The sequence below is a fragment of the Toxoplasma gondii genome, chromosome IV (assembly GCF_000006565.2).
Source record: "Toxoplasma gondii ME49 chromosome IV, whole genome shotgun sequence".
NCBI classification, from domain to species: domain Eukaryota; phylum Apicomplexa; class Conoidasida; order Eucoccidiorida; family Sarcocystidae; genus Toxoplasma; species Toxoplasma gondii.
This window is the reverse complement of record NC_031471.1, coordinates 2,386,679-2,407,666: the sequence shown is the minus strand read 5'-3', so window position 1 is coordinate 2,407,666 and position 20,988 is coordinate 2,386,679. Positions and strand designations below refer to the sequence as shown.

The 20,988-nt window shown below is 50.8% G+C and overlaps 5 protein-coding genes across 5 annotated transcripts; 2 read left to right on the top strand and 3 right to left on the bottom strand.

Moving 5' to 3' along the window:
* Positions 1–206: 206 nt before the first annotated feature.
* TGME49_301360 (hypothetical protein) lies at positions 207–3,875 on the top strand (the record flags this gene model as incomplete). Its single annotated transcript, XM_002371617.1, has 4 exons — positions 207–341; positions 658–849; positions 2,289–2,564; positions 2,907–3,875. 4 exons carry the CDS (start codon positions 207–209, stop codon positions 3,873–3,875), a joined length of 1,572 nt encoding a protein of 523 aa, XP_002371658.1.
* Positions 3,876–4,091: 216 nt separating this feature from the next.
* TGME49_301355 (hypothetical protein) lies at positions 4,092–6,017 on the bottom strand. Its single transcript, XM_018782406.1, has 2 exons — positions 5,654–6,017; positions 4,092–4,961 (listed from the first exon to the last, which is right to left on the bottom strand). Exons 1-2 carry the CDS (start codon positions 5,799–5,801, stop codon positions 4,699–4,701), a joined length of 411 nt encoding a protein of 136 aa, XP_018637938.1. The 5' UTR covers positions 5,802–6,017; the 3' UTR covers positions 4,092–4,698.
* Positions 6,018–6,339: 322 nt separating this feature from the next.
* Positions 6,340–13,579, bottom strand: TGME49_301350 (SNARE associated protein; the record flags this gene model as incomplete). Its single annotated transcript, XM_002371616.2, has 7 exons — positions 9,884–13,579; positions 9,436–9,522; positions 8,977–9,022; positions 8,080–8,288; positions 7,444–7,519; positions 7,039–7,098; positions 6,340–6,494 (listed from the first exon to the last, which is right to left on the bottom strand). The coding sequence occupies exons 1-7, from the start codon at positions 10,493–10,495 to the stop codon at positions 6,340–6,342; spliced, it is 1,245 nt and encodes a 414-aa protein (XP_002371657.2). The 5' UTR covers positions 10,496–13,579.
* Positions 13,580–14,331: 752 nt separating this feature from the next.
* Positions 14,332–20,876, bottom strand: TGME49_301340 (DnaJ domain-containing protein). The gene is made up of 5 exons (XM_018782405.1): positions 19,579–20,876; positions 18,300–18,844; positions 17,415–17,666; positions 16,775–17,053; positions 14,332–16,133 (listed from the first exon to the last, which is right to left on the bottom strand). Exons 2-5 carry the CDS (start codon positions 18,516–18,518, stop codon positions 14,805–14,807), a joined length of 2,079 nt encoding a protein of 692 aa, XP_018637939.1. The 5' UTR covers positions 18,519–18,844; positions 19,579–20,876; the 3' UTR covers positions 14,332–14,804.
* Positions 19,927–20,902, top strand: TGME49_301330 (hypothetical protein). The gene has a single exon (XM_002371614.2). The coding sequence runs from the start codon at positions 20,098–20,100 to the stop codon at positions 20,806–20,808; it is 711 nt and encodes a 236-aa protein (XP_002371655.2). The 5' UTR covers positions 19,927–20,097; the 3' UTR covers positions 20,809–20,902.
* The last annotated feature ends 86 nt before the right edge of the window (positions 20,903–20,988 follow it).

Sequence of the window (20,988 nt, the reverse complement as noted above, 5' to 3'; positions counted from 1 at the left end):
GTAGAAACTTGTGGTCCTGTACTGGCAGAGCAAGAGAGTTCGCTTTTGCCTGTGTGACTGGAGACACACGACGCACACCCACACACATAGGTGATGCTCAGACGCAGGCAAGTCCGCAAATGGAGTTTCCCTGTCCGCGTAGCGGATTTCTTTTGGCATTGTTTTTCAGACTCGCGACCGTTCTCAAGTCGTTCGCCTTGACAGTGATGTATCTTCCTCTTGCGCCGATCGGTGTGTACTTTGGCATGGTCATGTGGGGAATTTACTACTGGACGTACAAGTACATGCTGCTGAGGAGATGCAAGCGACCCTACGTTCAGTCTGCCTTGCTGCCCGAAACTGTAAGACTGGAACTGTAGAGAAGCGGCACAAGAGGAGGTGGAAAAAGCACTCCACGAGATAAACAGTACTCCAGAAAACAGAGTCGCCATGCTCAACTGCGAAGATCGAGAAGAAGGCAGGCGTTTCGGCAGAGCCACCAGTGGAACAAGGAAGCTTCTGCGGAGACAGATCGTTCACTGACTCTGTCGCTTTTCGTCGATACTTGGATTGACGTAGACCGCACAGAAACCCTCGAGGGTCTCGGAGACGAGACAGCGCCGTCAGTATTCGCGGGTGTCCTGCTTCGCTGCTTGCGACTATTTTCATACCATTCAGGCGCTGCAACTGGCCCGTTTCTTTCTGCTCTTCGTGCCGCTGATGGGCGCGTACCTTCTCCTTCCTTCCTTTGACTCTTCTCTTCACTTCACCATCAAAATGATGATGGCGGCTGGCCTCTGCGTCGTCGGTTTCTTCCTCATTCTCCCGGACCCACTCGCGCACAAGCTGTTTGCCACTCACTGGTGCCAGGTGAGGTTTGCACGAATTTCTCCCGAGCGAGAATGTCCTGAATCCTTTTCGAATTTCCTCTTTGCGCACAAAGCGCCTGCAGAAGCAGATCAAGGTCCAGAGCCCTCACTCTAGCACAGCTCTTCCGCGAGTGCTGAACTGTTTTCATGGGCGGAATCATCATGATTCTGCCAGATCGACACCGGAAAACATAGAGTAGAAGCTCGTTGTGCATTTGATACCGTCAACATCTAGTTAGAGGGAAGTAGCAGCAGGATGAGAATCCTTGGCACTGCACCTGCAACAAGCATGTGTGAGCCTGTACGCGTCGCCTTCGCACATGCAACTCGAGACTTCGGCCTGCATTCTGCATCTGCAACTCACTGACACGTCGTCAAAGACATACTTCTGACAATATTTGTCTCGTGGGACAAGGAGACATCTGCATTTGTTCGAATCAGTGCACATTACACCTCGGTTTAGCTTAGAAGTACCGGCGTGATCATGTTAGGGGAAAGCGTCCACTTAAAAGATTCCTGAGGCAGGAGCTTAGGCGAAAACGACAGATCAGAAAGCAGCAGGACCTGCACATTTGAAGAGTTTCCACTTTTCTCTGGGATGAAACGCCGCCTCGTGTTCGCACAAAAGAAGTCAAGTGTTGAGAGAGAGGCAGAAAGGCAATCTACACGGAGGATCTGGGCGCGTTTTTGGGTCTCTCTCTATTTGTGGTCCGGAAGTCGTTTTCCTAAGCACCCACGCGGTCGTCTGCTTCCTCGTATTACCAGTTTAGTTTCGTGGTCTGCTCCAAAGGACGCAGTGAGCGAAATAGAACGTGACAAGCATCGGAAGCTACACTTTCACCCATTTACAGAGATAGTGAGCATCTGGGAGCCCTTGTCAATTTCCTTGAATCGCGGAACCGTGCGTACTTAGGATCAGACGACAGACGATGTTCACACTAAAAGGACGAGTGAATCCACGAGTGCGTTCTTTGGAAACCAGCTTCCGGCTTCCAACACAGAGTTTAGGGAAAAGCTGCGAATATTCGAGGATTGGTCGACGAGTTCTCTGCTTCTAGCAGCATGGTTATAAGCCACCACAAACAAGTGTGCCTGAGAGAGACCAGCACCTCGACAGACCGCTAAAGGATCCACGAACTGATTCCATCAAGCGAAGCATCAACGGTGTCTTTCATCCACGAAAGTCTTCAACGCAGGCAGTACGCTTGTCGAGCGTCGCTTGTTCTCCAATTCTCTAAGAAACCAGGCGCCGCGCCCGGCACTCGTCTCGCGCGCTTGTTTGCGTAACGCAAGCGTTGCTTGCTACGTTTCCAGAGACTTGAAGATGCACCACCTCACTTCTCACAGTCGCTGGGAAGCAAAACTACACGAAACTGGGGGCCGCTTGCCCACCGTTTCACAGGCCTTTTGCCGCCCTATCATCTTTGCACTGTGTGTTAGCCGACGAAGGAAAAAACGCTCTGGGAGACACTGACTTACTACGAAGCTCAGCACATGTTTGTCGACAAATACCATCGCACAAATCCAGTTTACCGCGTCCTCCCCGCAGCTCTAAATCCAGAAATTCTTTCTGGGCCGGAAGCGTCGCGACTCTCTCCGCCCCCAAACGCGTCTTTCGACCTCGAGGAAGGAAAATCGAAACGTCGGAGACACGGGCAGCTCCCCAGCTTCGATCGAAGCTTCGGTGTGCAGGAAGTGCAGCGTCACTTGCGCGCGGTGAGGCAAGGCGAGGATCGTTTCGCGGGATCCGCGTCCGACAAGAACACAGACTCTCAGAGCTCTAGAGACAGACACGCGACTTTCCGGTGGCAAAATCTAAAACGAAATGCCCGCAGCAGAAACACACATCAGAAGAAGGCAAGGCATCGCACTTGCACGCAGTATGTCAGCGCACAAAGAGAAGAAGACGCTCCCCCAAGCAGAGATTGCCTGCTGTCGGGAAACGGACCCCCTGAAGACACTCCGAGGCTGGCTTTCTCGGCGAAAATGCCCTTTCAGAAACAACAGACAGCGTCTGTGCTGCAACGCGTTTCCCTCAACTGTCTCTACTCCCCTCAGACGATTGCTGCGAACGTGCTGGCTTCCGGGAACTCCGACAACCGTTTTCCTCGCGGCCTTCGCCTGCTTTCGCAAGACGATCCTCTTTGGGATCTATCCGAGCACTTGCCCCCAGAAATTGGAGACGCTGTGAGGCGGAAAACGACCGTCGGCATGTCCAACGTTGAGCCGCAGAAACCAGGGGAAGTCGCTCGAATCATCTCCAGCGACGTCACAGAGACTTCCTCCCCCCGGAGCGATCAGCACCGCCGTTCAGATTCTCTCCAACTTCCCTCTTCAGAGAGACAAAGCGCGCCGAGATGCCTGCGACTTCTCTCGCGCATTTTAGAGGCCGAACATGTGATGCTCAGAATCTCCTCCACAGACAGCGCGACGCAGACAGACACCAAGGGAGAAGGCGAGGCTGGAACACAGAGAGAAGCAGAGAGAGCCGGCGGGAGGGCGCCGACTGTAGACAGAGACGCATTCAGAGAGAACGCAGAGAGAGAAGAAGGAGACTCGACAGTGGGAGAGAACGAGAAGAAAGGTCGAAGACGAGAGAGAGACGGGGAATGCGACGGGGAAGGACTGAGAGAATTGAACAAGAAAAGCCGTTCCACTCCGCATTTGCCGAGACTCCACAGAGTGGCTTTTGGCCCTCTCCCGGATGGAAGTCGCAAAGCGACAGAAGTCGAGAAGGCAGAAACGCAGTTGAAAGAAAAAGAAACAAGTACATCTACACTACCTCTGTTGACTTGGCAGAAACATGCAAACACAACAGACAGAGAAGAAGAGTCGCTCGATCTCTTCTCCTCCCTCACGTGCTCTGTACAATCCTCCCTCTCCGACGCGAGTTCCTCAGAGACACACCGCGCTGCTTCTGCCTCAGCTGACCTGGGAGAGGAGACACTTGAAAACGAGTCGAAACAGATCCCAACAGACTCGCTCTTCCACGTCAACGCAATCGACAAACACCGTGAGGCGCTCTAGCGCACCATCCACTCTACAAATTTATATATATATATATATATATATATATATGGATACATATTATATATATATATATATATATATATATGTATACGTATTATATATATCTATGCATACGTATTACATATATATATATATATATATCTGTGCAGACCATTAACGAGAAGTCTAGAAAAGTAGGAACTTTCCTTCTACGTGTATGTGTGTATGCGTATGTGTAGATGCATATGTCGTGCGGAATAAAACCGGTTCGCGGAAAAACTCGAACGACTGAATCGCGCTTGAGCCTTGCTTCTGGAGTCCGGTTTCCGGAAAAACAGAATATGGTCCCTCACTGACGCCTCTCGGGTGACAACGCCGAGAAAACGCTTTAAAAACATTTTGGCTTGCCGACAGGCATTGCACAACAAAGAGGCACGCTGCCAAATACACGCAACTTAAACACACATACGCATATTCATACATATATAGTAAATGCACTCAATGCATATATATATATATATATATATATATATATATATGCACATGCTATCGAAGAGGCGTCAGCCTCCTTGTTTTGTGAACATGGGGGGCATGAAATAACAATCGAGCAAAAAGACTTGAGAGACCTTCATCTTGTTGACAGTTCGGTTTCGGTGACCTCTCTCGGCTAAATTTTCCTGCCTAGAGAGAGAGTGGTTTTCCCCCTTGTCACGATCGAGAGAAACAGATGATTTTCTGTCGTTTTTGCGCATGCGCGGCTTCACACTTGTGACTCACAACGCGCAAGACACACATCGATGTCAATGCCAACTTCAACGATACTCACTCATAGAAGTTGTTCTCAAAAAAATATATGAATTAAAACATACACGCATATATAGATATATATACATATATATGCATGTGCACATGCGTATACACATGTGTATACGTGTGAATTTACATGAATGTACATACATGCAGGTGCGTTTTTATATGCACATGCATACGAATGTTGATTCAAGTCAGGAGAACTAGAGCTCCGCCTGCGTCCCTTGAAAGGCCTTTGAAAGAGTCGCGTTCTTTGTTTCGATGGGGGGACAGCTGTGGGCCTAGTCTCTGCGTCTGAATAAAAGTAGGGAGCGTGCAGATGGAATGTTCCCCACAAGTTTCGAGAGACAAGAAACGATTTGCATACCCACCCGACAGGGGGCAGTTCATAGACGCCAGAGCGACAAGAAGAACGAAGAAAACAGAAATCTCGACCTGCATGCCTTCGTATATGCGGTACCACCACCGCATGCAAATATACCTCTCCATGCACACACACCTACGTATGCATATTTATGTATAATGGTATGTATCCATGTATATTCTGACCTACACGCAAATGCAAGCCAGAAGCGTTCGAATAAAGATGTAGATTTGAAGAATTCGTTCAAAGAGCCGGAGAACAAATGAGATGTTCTTTTCACCGGTGAGTGTTCTCTGAATCTTTGTCGAGACAAAAAGAAAACTTTGAGGGTGGCGTCCGAGAAAAGACAACGGCTTCCGTCGCGAGTCGAAGAAACTCGCGTCTCCCTTTTCTTCTTTGGGAGGAAACGGGGGTCTTCAGAAAGAGTCCTCAACTGCCGTCACCACGCGACGCGAGGCCTTCGACATTCAGGGCGGTCCGCGGCGACGAGGGAAACAGACCATTCATGACCTGCTGTTTTCGCAAAGTGTCTCCTCTCTTTTCTGTCTCTCTCTCGCATTCTCTCGTTCTGAGTTCGCTTTGCTCTCTTCCTTCTTCTTCTTCACCCTGTCTCGCGCGTTACCTCTCATTCTCTCGCCGGTCTGCCTCTCTCGAACCTCTCGGAGGAAGGCGGTCCCTCTGAAGACTTCTTTGTGCGCGGCGTTGCCTGTCTCCCGTCGAGGAGACCTTCCTTTCTCTCCGTATCCGTACTTTGGACGTCTTTCACTCATTTAAAGGTCTCGCCCTGCCTGTTCAGCCTGTCGACGTCCTGCAGGTCGCTTGCCTGCTGAGAGACGCACGCTTCTTCTCCGTTAGCTCTCCTCTGCGACCTCGGGGACAGCTACGGCGACTGCTGAGAGCGCCTGTTCTGCCTGTCGCTGGGCCAGCGTCGCCGTCGCCTCCTCCAACTTCCGCCGAGTCAACGAAGTGATGTACAGAACAGAGGTCTGCGAGATCAGGAAGGAGAGAGAACAAAAACAGAGGTCTGCACAGGAGAGAAGAGAGCCTAGAAAAAAGGCTTCTTTTTTGAAATGCGAGGACAGCATGTCGGGAGAAAATGCGCAGCAAGCGAAAAGCTCATTCGGAAGCTGAGTCTTGCGAGGCAAACATCGAGAGGAGGTTTATCGACGCCTTTTTCACCCTTTTTCAAGCAAAGAGGGACTCCAAGGCCAGCAGAAATACGCGAGAGAATCGGCGCTACACCAGACGAGTTTCCAGGACGAAGCGCAGAGCACGTAAGCGGAACTTTGCGCGTCGACGTATCCCCACTCACATCTGGAAAACATGCGCTCCTTCTTTGTGTCTCATAGGTTCTATTCTCCTTCGCTGTGAAAAGTCAACTTTCCCCATGAACCCCCTCACCGTTGCCGTGGCGAGACCGAACAGGCCCAGGAGCGCCTTCTGCCAGCTCAAGTGCAGGCGGCCTGCAAAAGATGCAAATAAGTGAAAGGAACGTCGGAAACAAACCACAAAGCTCCAAAGAAAAGACGCAGGAAAACCGACCTACTTATATGAATATTTATGCACATATATATATATATATATATATACATATATACATATGCATATATATATATATATGTATATATTTACATGAATACACGAATACTTATGTATATATGTGGAGACCCATAGCTGATGCATTTGCATTTGAAAACAGTACATGGAAGCTTGAGAATGCTGTGGTTTTCGCTTTGGAAATCGAAAGATATGGCAGAGCTCCCTGCATTCTCCTCATCGTCTTCTCTCTGTTCCACGGGGTCTTTTCACATTTGCCTCGTTCTCTTCGCGAGTCTCTACGGATGTCCCTCCCTTGAGCTCTTTCTTTTAGAGTTTTCTCCACCTTCTTTTCGCTCCGTTCTTCTCTTCCTTCCTCCGCTCTTCCTTCAGTTCTGCCGTTTCTCCACACCGTGTTTTTCGCCTTTGTTTCTGTATTTTTTTTATTTCTTTCGCGCTTCTGAGTCCCACCGAAGTCGACGTTGTCGATGTCTCGCAGCGCAGCTCCTACGCAGTTGAAGATGAAGACGACTGCCGAAGGAACAGAGGAAAACCAAGAAAAAAACGCTCAAGAAGAGAAGAGAAAAAGGCTCCGGGAAGGGGAGAGAGAAGGACGGCGCACGGCAAGCAAAGAGCACAGAGAGAAACGAAAAAGAACAGGCCGAGGAACGGTGATCACCGCGTTCATCCATGCGCTCACGGAATTCAAAGAACCGCTCCCGAGCGGAAGAGTAAACTCTTGTGGTATTTGTATCTTCTGCAGATATCCGAGTGAACTTTTGGCTGGAAAAAACGAATTTAGCAAAGCGCTTCTCTCAAACAGTTCGAGGACTTGGCCACCCTACCGCTTGAAAGAAACCTGCCTGCTCTCCTTACGTGGAACACTGGAGAAAGAGCCTACTACCAGCTGAGACAGCCGGAGAGACGTGAGGCCAAAGAGGTAGCTCGTAATCTGCGAGACACAGAAAATGATCTTATTCGCGAGTCATCATTCGAAGAAAGAAACACAGGAAAATCCAAGAGAGCAGCGAAAAAAGGTTCCCACTGTGAAGTCCAGCACGACACTACAGAGGCAGAAGATCTAATGGACTCAAGTTCAAAGTTCATGTCGACAACCGGAAAAAGAGAAAGGAGGAAAACCGCCACCCCCAAATGCAACAGTGTAAATACACCCGTGGAGCTCTGCATGCGCCAATGGTCGAGTTGCGCGAAATGCCTCCTTAAACAGATAGACACACACACATGCACCTGCAAATATATGCGAACATGCACAGATATTTGTATCGATGCAAGACCAAGGAAGTTCCCCACGTACAAATATATACAAATATCTACCTACCTATATATATATATATACATATATATATACATATATATATATATATATATACGCATACATATATATACGTGAGTGTCTGGAAATGTATGTGCTGGAGACATACGCGTCTTTCTCGAGCAAGTGAAACCGTTTTCTTTCAGCAGTTTCTGTTCCCCGCTGACCGCTCCTCTCACCGAGTAAGGGAGAATGGGGGAGAGACGAATGAGGGCAACGAAGCAAGTTCCTCCGTCCTCCACGGCAAGTTGAAAGGCGTAGTAAATGTCACTTCCACGGAAAAGTTTCTCGACATGTTTGGAGCAAACATGTCGAGAAAGGAGAAAACAAATGCTTCCTGCGGTCGTCAAGGACGTCATGCTGCAGCAGAGCGCCAGGGGAACTCCAACTGAAAACACAGAAAAAACAATTCCGTTCCCTGTCAACAAATCATATTCCCTTCCACGGATCAAGGTAACACCGCAACACAAACTCTCTCTCTCTCTCTATATATATATATATATATATGTATATATATATATATATATGTAGAGAATGTCACATAAATGCACACCTGCATCTGCATCTATGCATACATATCTACATACATTTACATGTATATATATATATATATGTATGTATAGTTGCATAAAGATGCACAGAAGCCTGAGTGGGTGGAGAACACAGAGAGATGCCTCTCTGTGTCTCTGCATCTTTCCGTGGAAACCCTGCCATTCAGAGAGTGACTTTCGAGAGAGAAACTGAGGAGACGAATTCGCGGCTTCTCGGCTGTGTACTGAGTCCCCCCAGCTGCAAACATGTTCTCTTTCAAAGAGGCCAGAGCATGCTGTTGTTGTGCGCGATCGCAGCGAGCCAGCAGCTTCGCATCGAACACAGCCGACGTGGAAGAACCTTTGATATCACAGAATTCTCCCCCCCCCCCCCATGCTTGAGAAAGTCGCTGGTCGAAAAGACAAAAGAAGATGGCGGCTGCTCGCGAGTTCACAGGAAGTTCTTCTGTGCAGGTGCGGTGCAAAGAAGTCGGGAGCCTTTCTCGAGACAATCACTCGAAACGTTTTCTCCGCGGAAACGCATACCGAAGCAGCCGTAGATACGAGAGAAGATGAAGCCTCCTGCGACGTTCTTCACAGCGAGAAAGAGAGGAGACGAAGAGCAGAAATCCAAAGAGATTGAAAACCTACATCCTAGAACCAGAGATCTCCAGCACTGCACCTGCATGAACCCCTCTGTTCTTGTCTAGATCTAAACATGGAGAGAGCAACGTTGCTGCGAACGGCACAGACGCTGCCACTGTCTCGAGGCGCAGAAGCAAAACTGTTCAGAGAGGCTGGCGAGTATATATATATATATATATATATATAAAAGGTACGGTCGCGATTTTTCGATATGTTTGACGGAGAAATCTGCGTTCGTTTCTTCACCGTTTGTCTCTTTTGGGTCGCCCTTTCCCCCTTCGTTTCACAGTCTTTCGTCTCTTTTCGTAGGTTCCTTTGCCTCATTTCTCTCTCCAGCCTCTCCGACAAATCAAGACCTACCAGCGCCTCTGCAGGGACCATGAAGATGACGAGAGCGACGTACATGAGCACGAAGGCGAACGGACTCCAAGGACCTAAGGCCTGCACCTGAGAGATTCAATTGAAAAACCGTGAAAAGATTCGAATCAGCGAAATAAAACATCAAAGGAAGACACTCCAGAGCCGAAGAGAAAGAAGAAAAATTGACGAAACAACGCAACTGCGAGTGCCTGGAAAAAGAATTTCTTTCAGACTGCCTCACTTCCGATCGCCAAGTCGAATCTCCCAACTTCTCACCTGAGGGTCTTGTCTTCCGTTTCTCCTCCTTTCCTTCCTATCTCGTCTCCTTTCTCTTCTCTCCTTCTTCCTCTCTTCTTCTCCCTCCTTTCTCGTCTCTCTGCGTTTCTTCTGTTTTTTCTCCGCTCTGCTCCTCGCCTGCCTTCGGCTCTGACTAGGCTAGAAAGCGTACCTTGGCGAGGAGAGTGTTGACGAGAACGCCGACAGCCTCGAGGTGAGTAAACGCAGAGACGATGAGTACGGCGGCGAGGACGGCGGCGAGGATTTTCGCGGCGAAGATGAAGTTGACAAGGAACTGGTCTCGCGGCTGCGTCCCCGAGATCTCCAGCGTTCCCGCATGAGCGCGGGCCTCCAGCAGAGCTTGCCAAGAAGGCGACGGAACTCTCGGCGGCTCGATGGAACCTTGTGCAGCATCCAGCGGCGGCAAGTTCGCTAGAAGAGGCGTGGAGGAGAGTGTACAGCGAGTCGGCAGTTCTTCGCGCTTGCGAGACTGCGGGGAGAGAGGTACCTGCGTCGAGCGCGACGAAGAGGAACGCTTTGTGCTGCGTTCCGCGTCCAGGGAAGGCGAGGACCTCGCGCTAGAAGTCTCCTGGGTGTCGAAACAGCCGCCGTGAGAGGAGGTCCGAGAGCGAGGAGAAAAGGAGAGCGAGGCAGACGCGCAGAGGTCCGGAGACAGAGGCGCTAAACGCCCAGAGAGCCGCGGAGGAGAAGTTGCAGGCGGCTCGGAGACCGAAGTCTCCTGCGAGGCGGGCGTCGCTCGCGAGCGCTCTTCCTGGTCATCCATTTTCACGGAAGAAAAAGAGAAAATCGACGATGAGAAACGAAGAAGGAGGCACCACGAGAGTAGGACAAGACAAGAACCATAGGTCCAGAAACGACAGAGAGAGAGAGGAAGGAGATGCGCGCAGAGAGCGGTGAACGAAGAGAGAAAACGCACAAGCAGAGACAGTCTTGGAGAGGAAGACGACCACAAAAAGCCACAGGCGCTGTTCTCGATAGCGAATTCGTCTCTCTGTGTCTATCGACGACCCCTCTGAAGAGTTTTTTCGGCAAAGAGGCTCTCCCTCACTCTCCACGAGGAGAGAAAAAAAAGAAGGCCTCTGCAAGACACAGGCGGCGAAGTTGCCTTTCTCCTCGAAAAAAAGCTCTCCCCTCTCAGATGGAGAGATGCAGAGAAGACACTCTGTCCTGCACCGCCTGACGAAACAGGCAATGCCGCACTGCGGAGTTTCTGCGCGGACCGCGTCGACCTCTGAGCGTCGTTTTGTCCTTCCGCTGCGATTGGGAGAGACAGGCCCTACGGATTCCGAGAGGTTCGGACTCGGAAAACATCGAGATGAAAGGAAAAAACGAGGCCTCAACGGAAGAGAAGAAGACGCGCGCCACCTGGGAGTGCAGACGGGGAACTCCTGTCCAGTAGAGAAGGAGCGACCCCAAAGAGCGGCTTTTTTTCGATAGGAAAATGGAGGGAAAGAGTTCTTCGCGACTCAGAAAGAAAGGTCCACGCAATGCGCGCGGGAGGCCTCGAGTCTCGAGAGGCAGGTCGGCAAGCAACGCCTTGCAGCGTCTCTGGAAAAACCGCGAAGCAGGTCGCCGCAAGACTTCCGGGGATTTTATCAACTCTCGGGGAAAAGAAATTGTGGGAACTCGCAAAGAGCCGTCGCTGCGAGTATTCTTCATGTGCGGTGGTGAATCGAAAGAGATGCCCCGTTCGACTCCCAGAGAGAAAACGGACCTTGTTCCAGCTCGGATGCTTTCCAGGAAACAACACCTGTAGGGAGGCGGTGCCTCGAGTCTGCGATGAAGCGAGTTGGAGCAAAAGCGCTCAAACGCCCTCTTCAGCCTCTCTCCAAAACGGAGGAAGCGAACTGCGATAAACACTAGGAAACCCAAACCACGACTCCTGTGACGAATTCACGAACTCCGGAGGCCAGGAACAAAAAAGGGGAGAAAAAAGAAAGGAGAAGAGCGGAGCTGAACGTTTTCAGGCACCCGGCTTTCAAGAAACTCCCAGAAGAACGGAGGAAACGCGCTCAACCTGGTGGGGGAAAAACTTTCGTTGTGTGTGTGTGTGTGTGACGGCGCGAGTCGCGAGGGTATTCTCTTTTTTGTCGCGCAAGACAAGCTCTTTGAAGAAAGAAAGAGCAACTTGGAAAGACTCACAAGGGGCGTGGACAGAAAACTCTTGTGGAAATGGACGGCTTGCTAATAGACGAAAAGCCTCCTACACAACTGCCCGGAACAGCTGCACAGAACACCCGCGGAAGCGGCTGCGGAACCGCGACGGAAAGGCGTCTGCCTCGAGAGAAAAACGAGAGCTCGCGAAAATTTCAGAAAAAAAAGCGAGAACTGCAGGACAGGCTTTCCGACCAACGACTGCGCTCGAAAACAACGCGCCGTCCACGCACGAGCTCGCAGTGCGCCTCGACGAGACGCGCGCCAAACAGTTCGCGGTTAGACAAGCGCGGAAGAGCTGGAAAAAGCAAAGGCTTTTCCGTGAAAGGCACACGAGCTGCCTCTTGCCCGCGTTGTCTGCGTTCCCGCGAATCGAAAGATCCGAACTCCGCAACAGGGTCGCACCGAAAACGCGCAGTTGGCTGACGTCAGAGAAATCTTCAGGAAACGGAAGGGGAATACGAGAGCACGCCCAGGCGCTGTCCGGACAGGGCTGTGTCTTTCGAGTTTCTTGTCTTTTTAGAAAGCGAGCGAGTCCTGTCGAGTTCCTTTACCTGCGAGGAAGACCGTGATGAGCCTTCTGGAAATGCTACCCGCGAAAACGCTGAGAATCCCTCCTCTTTACACGAGGAACTGAGCTGCAGCTCGCAGCACCCGAATGGCGATTCAGCCATTCATGTCTCTACATGTTGGCATTGAATCGGCGACGATTTGCGTGGTTGCTGGCTCGTGAAACTCTGCAGTTCTTGGTGAATCGAGTCGGGTCGTCAGAAATCCATCTCCCGTAAGACTTTTCTGCGTTGCGCACAGTTCTGGAGGGAAGCGGCATGGCGGCTTGGCCCTGCCGGGGAGCCTCGGGCAGCGCCTCCGTCGAAAGCGAAAAAAAGGGAAAAGCGACACTTGCGGTGTTCTGCTGTGGCGGAAAAAGAACAAACGCAGGATACGTCAAGAGGGAAACGCGCTGAGGTCGTTTGCAAGATCCGAAAAGCCGCACCAGTGCGCAAAAGGGGGGGCCATGGAATGTGTGGAACTTTTTTGTTCACACCGGGAAACCACGACGTCGTTCAACTCCGAGCTGTTTTCTCCACACTAAACGGTGGTACCGACGAGTTTCTGGCCAAGATTCGAGAGCGAACCGCTTCGTCAGAGACCTTTCCGTTGAATGAAGAGGCCCTGCTTCTTTCGCGGCTTGGCAGCAAGGAATGAGACTCTCGAACCTTTGCAGCGAAAAGGACTTGCACCGTGCAAGGCGAAAAAAGAAGTTCGGACTGCGATGCTGACTCCTACAAGGCTGTCGGATCTGTCTGCCAGGGCAAAAACCACAGTCGGCTTCGGTACACTTCGAGTCCGAGTCTCCTCCTCCCCTGATGAACGGCATCTTGCGAAAGTCTTAAACCAAGGAACTCACTCTCTCGCGTTACACACAGACAGACCGACCGCCGCGCGAAACTTTGAAAAGCAAACGTACATTCTTTTAGGTCTTTTAGAGACAATAGACAACCTTGTGTCTCCGCGACGCTTGCGAGCGCGTAAAAATATCAGTATTCGTGCTGCGCAGGCTCGGCGAAAGATACGAACCATGGGAGGCTGAGGAGAAGCTGTGTGAAACGCATGAGGATTGCCAGAGTGCGAATTTGTTCAACCTGCACCAGCCGGAGAGAGGCTTCTTCCCCGACGCGTCGCATCCTGAAACACAGAGAAGTGTACCATCTTCTTTCCTCAAGTTTTCTGAGTTTTCACGAGATTGCGCAGCTCCAAAAATCATTTCAAACTGAAGAAAACTGGCGATTGCACCTTATACGAGGATTTACGCACTGCACCTGAACAGACAGGTCAACAGACAGTGGCCCATTTTTGGAGGCAAAGAGACGTCCACAGCGTCTTGCCCAATCATGTTTCCCGATTTCTTGGTGCGCGCGAAGTCGGAGAAACGCCTTCCAGGTCTTCGGATACTGTTTTACACTCAGTCCCTCATTCACTCGCTCGGAGTGCTTTGTCTCGGAAGAAAGTGCATGCGTTCTGCAACTTGCGAGCGGAGTCAGCAACCGTAACAGCGTAAAGAAAACAGAAAGAATCGCTTTCTCTGCCAGGCGAACGGAGACTGACACACACAACCGAGAGAGACGGAAAACTGGGAAGTGATTTCCTTCTGAACGAGCTAGCGAAGGGCAACACCGCAGAGGAGAGAATCCCAGAAGAAAAAAAGGAAAGGCTCGTGACGACAGAGAACCTCATCCACTCTACTTCGACCTATCTAACGTGTAAATTGTATCAACTTAGAAATACAGAGGCGACAGAATGTACGGTGAATCATACTATATATATATATATGTATATATATATATATGTATGTATTTGTATTTGTACATATATATGTATGTATTTGTACATATGTATGTATATGTTGTACGTGGTTCTGGCTGTAGAGGAGCTTTTTCTCTTTGCTGCGAAGCCTTCGAGGACGGCGGCCCTGAGATTGCGGCTTCTGCAGGCGACGCGTTTCGAATTCCTTGCATGCAGTCGCAGGTGAAAATGACTTTGGCACACAGATGTTTTCGACGCGCAGGGCAGACAGAAACGAGCAGAGAGTCCCTCGCACCTCGTCTTTCTCTTCTCACAAATGGACAGATGCAAAATCCACTCCACTTCCAAACACACGAGAGCACATACAAATATTGCATGTGCATACCTACACATCTACATAAAATATAAACATCTGCATATATAAAATACATATAAAATATATAAAAAAATATATAAACATTTATATAAATATATATATATATATATATATATTTGTGAATGTATATCGGTGGTAGGTTTCATTGGCTCCAGGTGGGCAGTGGGATCCCATGGCGATGAGAGACGTCTGTGTTTCTGCGTGTATGCGTCCGTAGATGCCCTCTTTTTCTTGTTTATCATCTTCGCTGGCCTCGAGTCTTCTTCCCCTTGCGCCCGGTCTCGACGCTCTTGAGAGCAGCATGCCCTTCGGCTTTAATATGTTGAAACATTTTGTTTCTGCTGTCGAAAGCCTCCCCACAAACTTGACAGGCCCACTCGGTTTCTGCCTTCTTCTCTGCTCGTCTCGCGCTGCCTTCTTCTCCCGGAGAAACGCGCTTCTTTGCATGCATTTGTTTCTCCGCAGCTGAAGCGCGTGAGGAAGGCCCTGAGGCAGTGACGACGAAGGTTTCTTCGTCACCCTCTTGGAATCCATTTCCTTTCTTCGCCTCTTTTTTCTTGCTCCTTCGCCGGCACCTCCTGCCGAGCCGTCTCTGCTCTTCTTCTGAGGAAACAGCCTCTGCTCTGCGTTCTTCTACCCTTTCTTCTTCACCTTCTTCACTGTCTTCTTCACCTTCTTCACTGTCTTCTTCACTTTCTTCGGAAAAGGAGCTGTCGCGTCGAGACGTCTGGTCGCGCGACTGCGCAAACCGCAGAAGCATGTCGCTTTCATCTTCTGATTCTCCGCTCTCACATCCCGAAAAAAGCCTCTTATCCGAACTCGTCTCCGACATTCTCCTCGTTCCTTCCTCTTCTTCCTCCTCTTCTTCTTCGGCCTTTTCTTCTTTCTCTTCTTCCTCTCTTTCTTCCTCTCTTTCTTCCGCGCTTTCTTCTTCGTCTGCTGTCCTGGCTGGTGTACCTTTCTTGCGTGCTCGTCTCCCTCCCCTTTTCTGCGCGCGTTCTGGCGTCCCTCCAGCTATTCCCTCGCGAGACTCTTCCTCGCTTTCGGTCTTCTGCTGCTCATGCCGCCGCAGCTGCTTCACTCTCTGTTGATGTTTCGCCGACCTCTCGTGAGCCTCGAACTGAGGCATGGATTTGAATGTCTTCCTGCAGGCCTCGCAAGTGTACACGACCGTCGCCGCTTTTCCGGAACTGCGTTTCTTCTTCCCACCTTGGTTCCCCTCCTTCTTCGCTGTCTTCGTCGTCGGAGCCTCCGAACAAACCCTCCCTTCTTCCCCCTTTCTCTGTCGCTCTCCGCTCCACTGCAAAAAGTCGTCTTCTTCTCCTTCTTCTCCCTCTTCTTCTTCTCCGTCTTCTTCGCTCTCTTCTTCTTCTTCGCTCTCTTCTTCTTCTTCGCTGTCTGCTGCGAAACTGTAGCCCTGCCGCTTCCGTTCCCTCCTTTCTTCCTCGAGGGCAATCCACAGCGCTGCCTGCGCCTCTCGGTGTTCTTGCCTGTGCTGCGCAAGAGCCGCCTTCCTCCGTGCTTCTTCTTCTCTCTGCCTCTCGCGACACCGAACTTTCTCCGCAATCTAAGTGCAAAAAACACAGTCGAAAACGCGCAAAAAGATACACTCAGACAAACAAATACCACACACACATACAAACATACAAACATATAAACAAATATATATATATATATGTATGTATGGATACATAGGACTCCGATGAAACGCACCTGCGAATGTGCATGCATGCTCGCGGTGGGCGGGGCGACGTTTGGCGGCAAGGTCCCCAGGACACAGTTACTGCTTTTCCTGTCAACAAAGTCTCTTTGGAACTCTTCACCACCATCAGTAGCATCACTCGAAACAACTTTGTTCTACAGGAAACGCAGCGCCCCAGCGATGCGTTCCTCGCTGCGAACACCGATGGTGAACGCAGCAGCCTTTTTTTTCGCGCAGTCGCTCCATGGCGACTCGAAGCATCTTCTGTCCGTACGTCTCGGCCGCGATCGAGGTCTTTGCATGCGCTGTGTAGACGCTCCGTTCCACAGAAAGAAGGCGCTCTGCCAGCAAGTGAACTATGTACGGATGCAGCATGACACGAGGCAACGCAGCTTTCTCTTCAGAAAAATCGCTCGATTCGCGATCTAGAGAGAAGGACTCGGGAGTCGCCTCCTCTTGCTTTTCCGTTTTCCCCTCCAGTTTTTCTACCCTTCCCTTTTTCTCACCAGCTCCTTCGACCTCTGGAGGACGCGGGGGTCGCGCCTCTTGACCGCCGCGACGAGTCTCTGGACGAGGTCGTTGAACTGCTTCCTCTTCGCTCGTCGGAGCTTCTCGTTTTCCTTCTGGAGCCACCGGCGCTCGGCGCGCGAGTCCTGCGGTGAAATTTTCCAGCTGTCTGCAAAAGCGAACGACTTCAGAGAAGCGAAGCTCGACCAGAAGGAGTAGAACGCCGCAACCTCTGTCCAGGGTGAAGTCGAGGAGCCCAACTCAGGAATCGCCGCCACCTGGAGAGGAGAAACATGCAGAACCGCAGCAGCGCGCGAGGTGAGAAACAGCGGCGGTTCACTTCTTTTTCGTCTCCCTGTCTTCCCCCGTTCTCTCCTCTCGGCTTCCGTCTCTCCCGCTTCCGTCCTCTCCCTCCGTTTCCTTCTCTGCGTCGAGCGCCTGTCTCGTCCTCTATCTCTTTCCTCTGCTCCCTCTCTCTCCTTCACCTTCTCGCACTCTCCACTGGGTTCTCTCGCCTCCTCTACCTGCGCTTCTTCTGCACATGCGGCTTGCGATCTCTCTTCCTCTTCGCTTCCTTCTCTCCGTCTCGGCATCTCTTTCATTCTTCCTTCCGTCCCGCCGCTTTTCTTCGGCTCGTACCCGCTCGAGCAGGTGGGCGTCTGCCCCGTTCGCTCGCAGTTCTTCTTCTTCTTCCCTCGCCAGGGTGGCGAAGACGTCTCCGTACACCTTCCAGAAGCTTTCGCTGTCTCCATCTTTGAAGTTCGAGAAACAGCCAGGCGAGAAGAACACCCACAAGTCCACAGACGTCCCTCTGCTGCATGCGGCGCCTTCCTCCGCGGCCTTGCCCCGACCGAGAATTTGCTGTCGGTGCGCGTCGTACCACGAGCGCTCCTGCGAAGAAGGAGGCGTCAAGGAAAGTCAGAAAACGCGCTGGCAAGAAAAACACACTCGCAAGACGGAAGAAGAACAAACCGCACGGAAAAGGAAGAGCGAAACGTGAGAAGCAAAAACGCAGGGGAAAACAAATAACAAGAAGGTAACCAACAGTTCTCGCTCCTCTTCCTACAAGGACCTCCCTCAGCCACTGTCTCCGCAAACCACCTGATGAACGTAAATAAACGTACATGCACAAAAAAGTACTCTTATCCAGAGATATATACATAAATATACATATATATACATAAATATACATAAATATACACATATATACATAAATATACATATATATGCATAAATATACATAAATATACATATATATGCATAAATATATATATACATAAATATACATATATATATATATATATATATAAATTTTAACGCGTCTCTATTTTAGGGTGGCAGGCGTCTCTTTGAATTCGAGGAAAAAGATGTCTGTCGTGTAGGTATCCGTTGAGGGAAAGAGGCGAGGAAAAGAGAGACGCTCTCAGAAGAGGGGAAAACGAACTCGGCGTTGTTCGTGCGGAGAACGCATAAGAAGGAAGAAGACAAGGAAGACAAGGAAGAAGGCAGGCAAAGAAGAGTTACCTGAGGATTGCTTAGACACTCGTACGCTTCCTGCAGTTGCTGAAAAATGCGCGTCGCCTCCTCGACTCTGTCGGCATGCTTGTCTGGATGGTGGAGAAGAGCCTGGCGACGAAACGCTTTCTTGATTTCTTCCAGAGAACTGGACTTCTCAACCTGCAGCAGCTCGTAGTAGCAGACGGCTTCGCCAACGCGCCCGCCTCCGGCCATCTTTTCGCGCATGCATCTGCGACCCGCACTGCCGGCAGAGTGCTCGTCAGGGACCTTTCGAAAACTCAGAAAAACGCGAGTCAGGAATCGACGGAGTCTCTGACAGCAGGACGACAGCGCCTCGGCGACGACAGTGCCTCGGCGACTCTGAAGAAGTCAGACGAGTTGTGGAAGGCTGGAAGCCTGTCCTGCGTAAGTCTTTGTGAGCGGCCGGAAAGCGAGAGAGCACCGTGATGTTCAGAGAGTTTCGAAGGAAAAATGGGCGCTTTGAACCGCGCTGCGAGACGCAGCCTGAGGGGGCTGTCGCCGGAGAGCAGAGAGGAGAGTCAGCTTGAAAACTGCAGAGAGAGAGAGCAGCAAAACGGCGAAGACTTGCAAAGCAGAAAAGAAAAGAAGAAACAGAGACAAAAGAGAGAAAGGCAGCGGCGGTGAAAAAGATGAAGAAAACGAGAGAAAAAGGAGAGACGCGGAGGAGCGAGACGACAGCGAGAACGCGAGACACACAGAGATTGAGGAAGAGGAAGAGATGGACAAGAGAAAAATCCAGGAAGCGAAAGAGAAGAAGGAGAGCGAGATCTACGAAGAAGACACGAGAGGCCGAGACAGAAGGAGGAAGACAATCCAGAGAGACTGAACAAGCAGGTTAGACTGAGGAAGAACTAAAAGGTACGCGGGAAGAAAGAGATGAAGAAAGAAAAAAGTCGAAGAGGCCGAGATGGCGGCGAGGACGGATGAGAGAGTGCAACGACGAAGAAGAGAGGCAAGAGAGGACGGACGAACGAGGTACAGCGAGAGATAGGGAAAGACGAAAGACGGTAAAGAAGCGAATAATAAGGATGTAGGAGAGACAGGGAAGCACGGAGACACGGCGTTTGCAGAGAGAACTTTTCTAGAGAGAAAAGATAAAAATGCCAGTTTCGTTCGACTGCGTTGCGTGTATCGTCTCGGAGTTCGAGGAGAAATAGGAGGCGAGCGGTGGGGCGGGGAGAACAGGCCTCTCTCCCTCCTTCCTCGTTCTCTCGCTCGTCTTCTTCTCTTCTCCTTCCTCTCTTTCGCTCGTAGAATGCCGTACCTTCCCCTCTCTCCCTGCGAAGGCAACACAAACCTGCCGCAGGCGAAGAACGCCGTATTATAGGGCAGAAGCGGGAGAGAAGAAGAGACAGAAGAGAAAGAAGAGAAAGAAAGAAGGCATCTTGAGGTGGACGCATGAAGCGTTTCCGAGAGAAAAGAGGAACAAAGCGGAGCAAGAAAGGAAGACGGAGGGGAGAAACGCTCCCTCCCCTCCCCTGAAGAAATTCTTCTGTTGCTCGGCGCATCTGTGCCCAGCTGCGCGACTTTTTCCGGCGCAACTCGCGTCGCGAACTCACGAAAAGACGCCTTTCTTCTTCCTCGCCAACCTTTCTTTCACTCGTTTTTCTCTTTTCAGTCTCTCAGTTGAGAGACAGGTCCGACTTCTGGCTTTTCCCCTCCGTTAGTTCTCCTCTTTTCCCCGCGTTTTCCTCTTCTTTTCTCCTTCGCCGGCTTGACAGCCTTCTCTGCTGGCTGCACACACGGCTTGCGCCAGGTCACTGCGTCGCTCGAAGGACGTCAAATGCAGGACGGAGGAGAGCGGTCGAGCAGTCTGCATGAAGATTCTTTCTCGCTCTTCTCATTCGAGGAAATGCAGCTTCTCGGCCTGCTTCTTTCGTCCTCCACCCGACCAAGTTCGCGCCGCTCGAGTTGCCGGTCTGTGTGTCTCGCGTTCTTTGTCTCGGTGAGTCTCGACGGTTCGCGCGCCGTTGTGCTTGATCGTCTCTCACGATTCTTCTTATTCTTCTCTCTGGCGATGGACAGACGGCATCCACACACCTCGCTTCCTCCCTCTTTCGTCTTTTTTCTCTCCACGCTTTTCGCTTCTCACCCTTTTTTCGCGTTCTTCGCTTTCTTCGCTTTCTTTCCTTCTCTTCCTTTCCTCCGTTCCCTCGAGAGTCCCCTCCCAGAAGCGTTTCCGCGAGCGACGCGCGTTCCTCTCGACTTTTGCGTTTCGCTGCGAAAGCCTGGCAGGCCAAATGACGATGTCCCCCGAAAGGAACTCAACAGGCTCTCCACCGCGCTCGAAAGGATCTCGCAGAAACTCAGCAGACGCGCGCCCACGGCAACGCGGAGCGACTCAACGATGCAAGGCGTCGCTGCAGAAACTGCGGCAACTTTTTCAACTCAAGAACGTCCCGGAGTCAGATGCAAAGGCGCAACCGGACCTGTTCGTGTAGACGACTCGAAATCTGTCTTTCCATCGAACTCCTTTCGAGGACAGACTTCTTGAACAACTCGCGCAAGAGGCGAGAAGCGCGAGCACCAAGGGCAAAGACTTCTTTGTGCGACGACTTCTTTGTGAGACGAGTTCTTTGTGAGACGACTTCTTTGTGAGACGAGTTCTTTGTGAGACGACTTCTTTGTGAGACGAGTTCTTTGTGAGACGACTTCTTTGTGAGACGACTTCTTT

Coding starts and splice junctions, on each gene's coding strand:
- TGME49_301330 (XM_002371614.2), top strand. CDS start 20,098: ATGCAGGACGGAGGAGAGCGGTCGAGCAGTCTGCATGAAGATTCTTTC.
- TGME49_301340 (XM_018782405.1), bottom strand. CDS start 18,518: ATGCGCGAAAAGATGGCCGGAGGCGGGCGCGTTGGCGAAGCCGTCTGC. Junction 17,667..18,299: donor AGTGTCTAAGCAATCCTCAG/GTAACTCTTCTT, acceptor CCTTCTTCGCAG/GAGCGCTCGTGGTACGACGC. Junction 16,134..16,774: donor TCCAGAGGTCGAAGGAGCTG/GTGAGAAAAAGG, acceptor TTTTGCACTTAG/ATTGCGGAGAAAGTTCGGTG.
- TGME49_301355 (XM_018782406.1), bottom strand. CDS start 5,801: ATGAGTGAAAGACGTCCAAAGTACGGATACGGAGAGAAAGGAAGGTCT. Junction 4,962..5,653: donor GACCGGCGAGAGAATGAGAG/GTAACGCGCGAG, acceptor ACTTTTATTCAG/ACGCAGAGACTAGGCCCACA.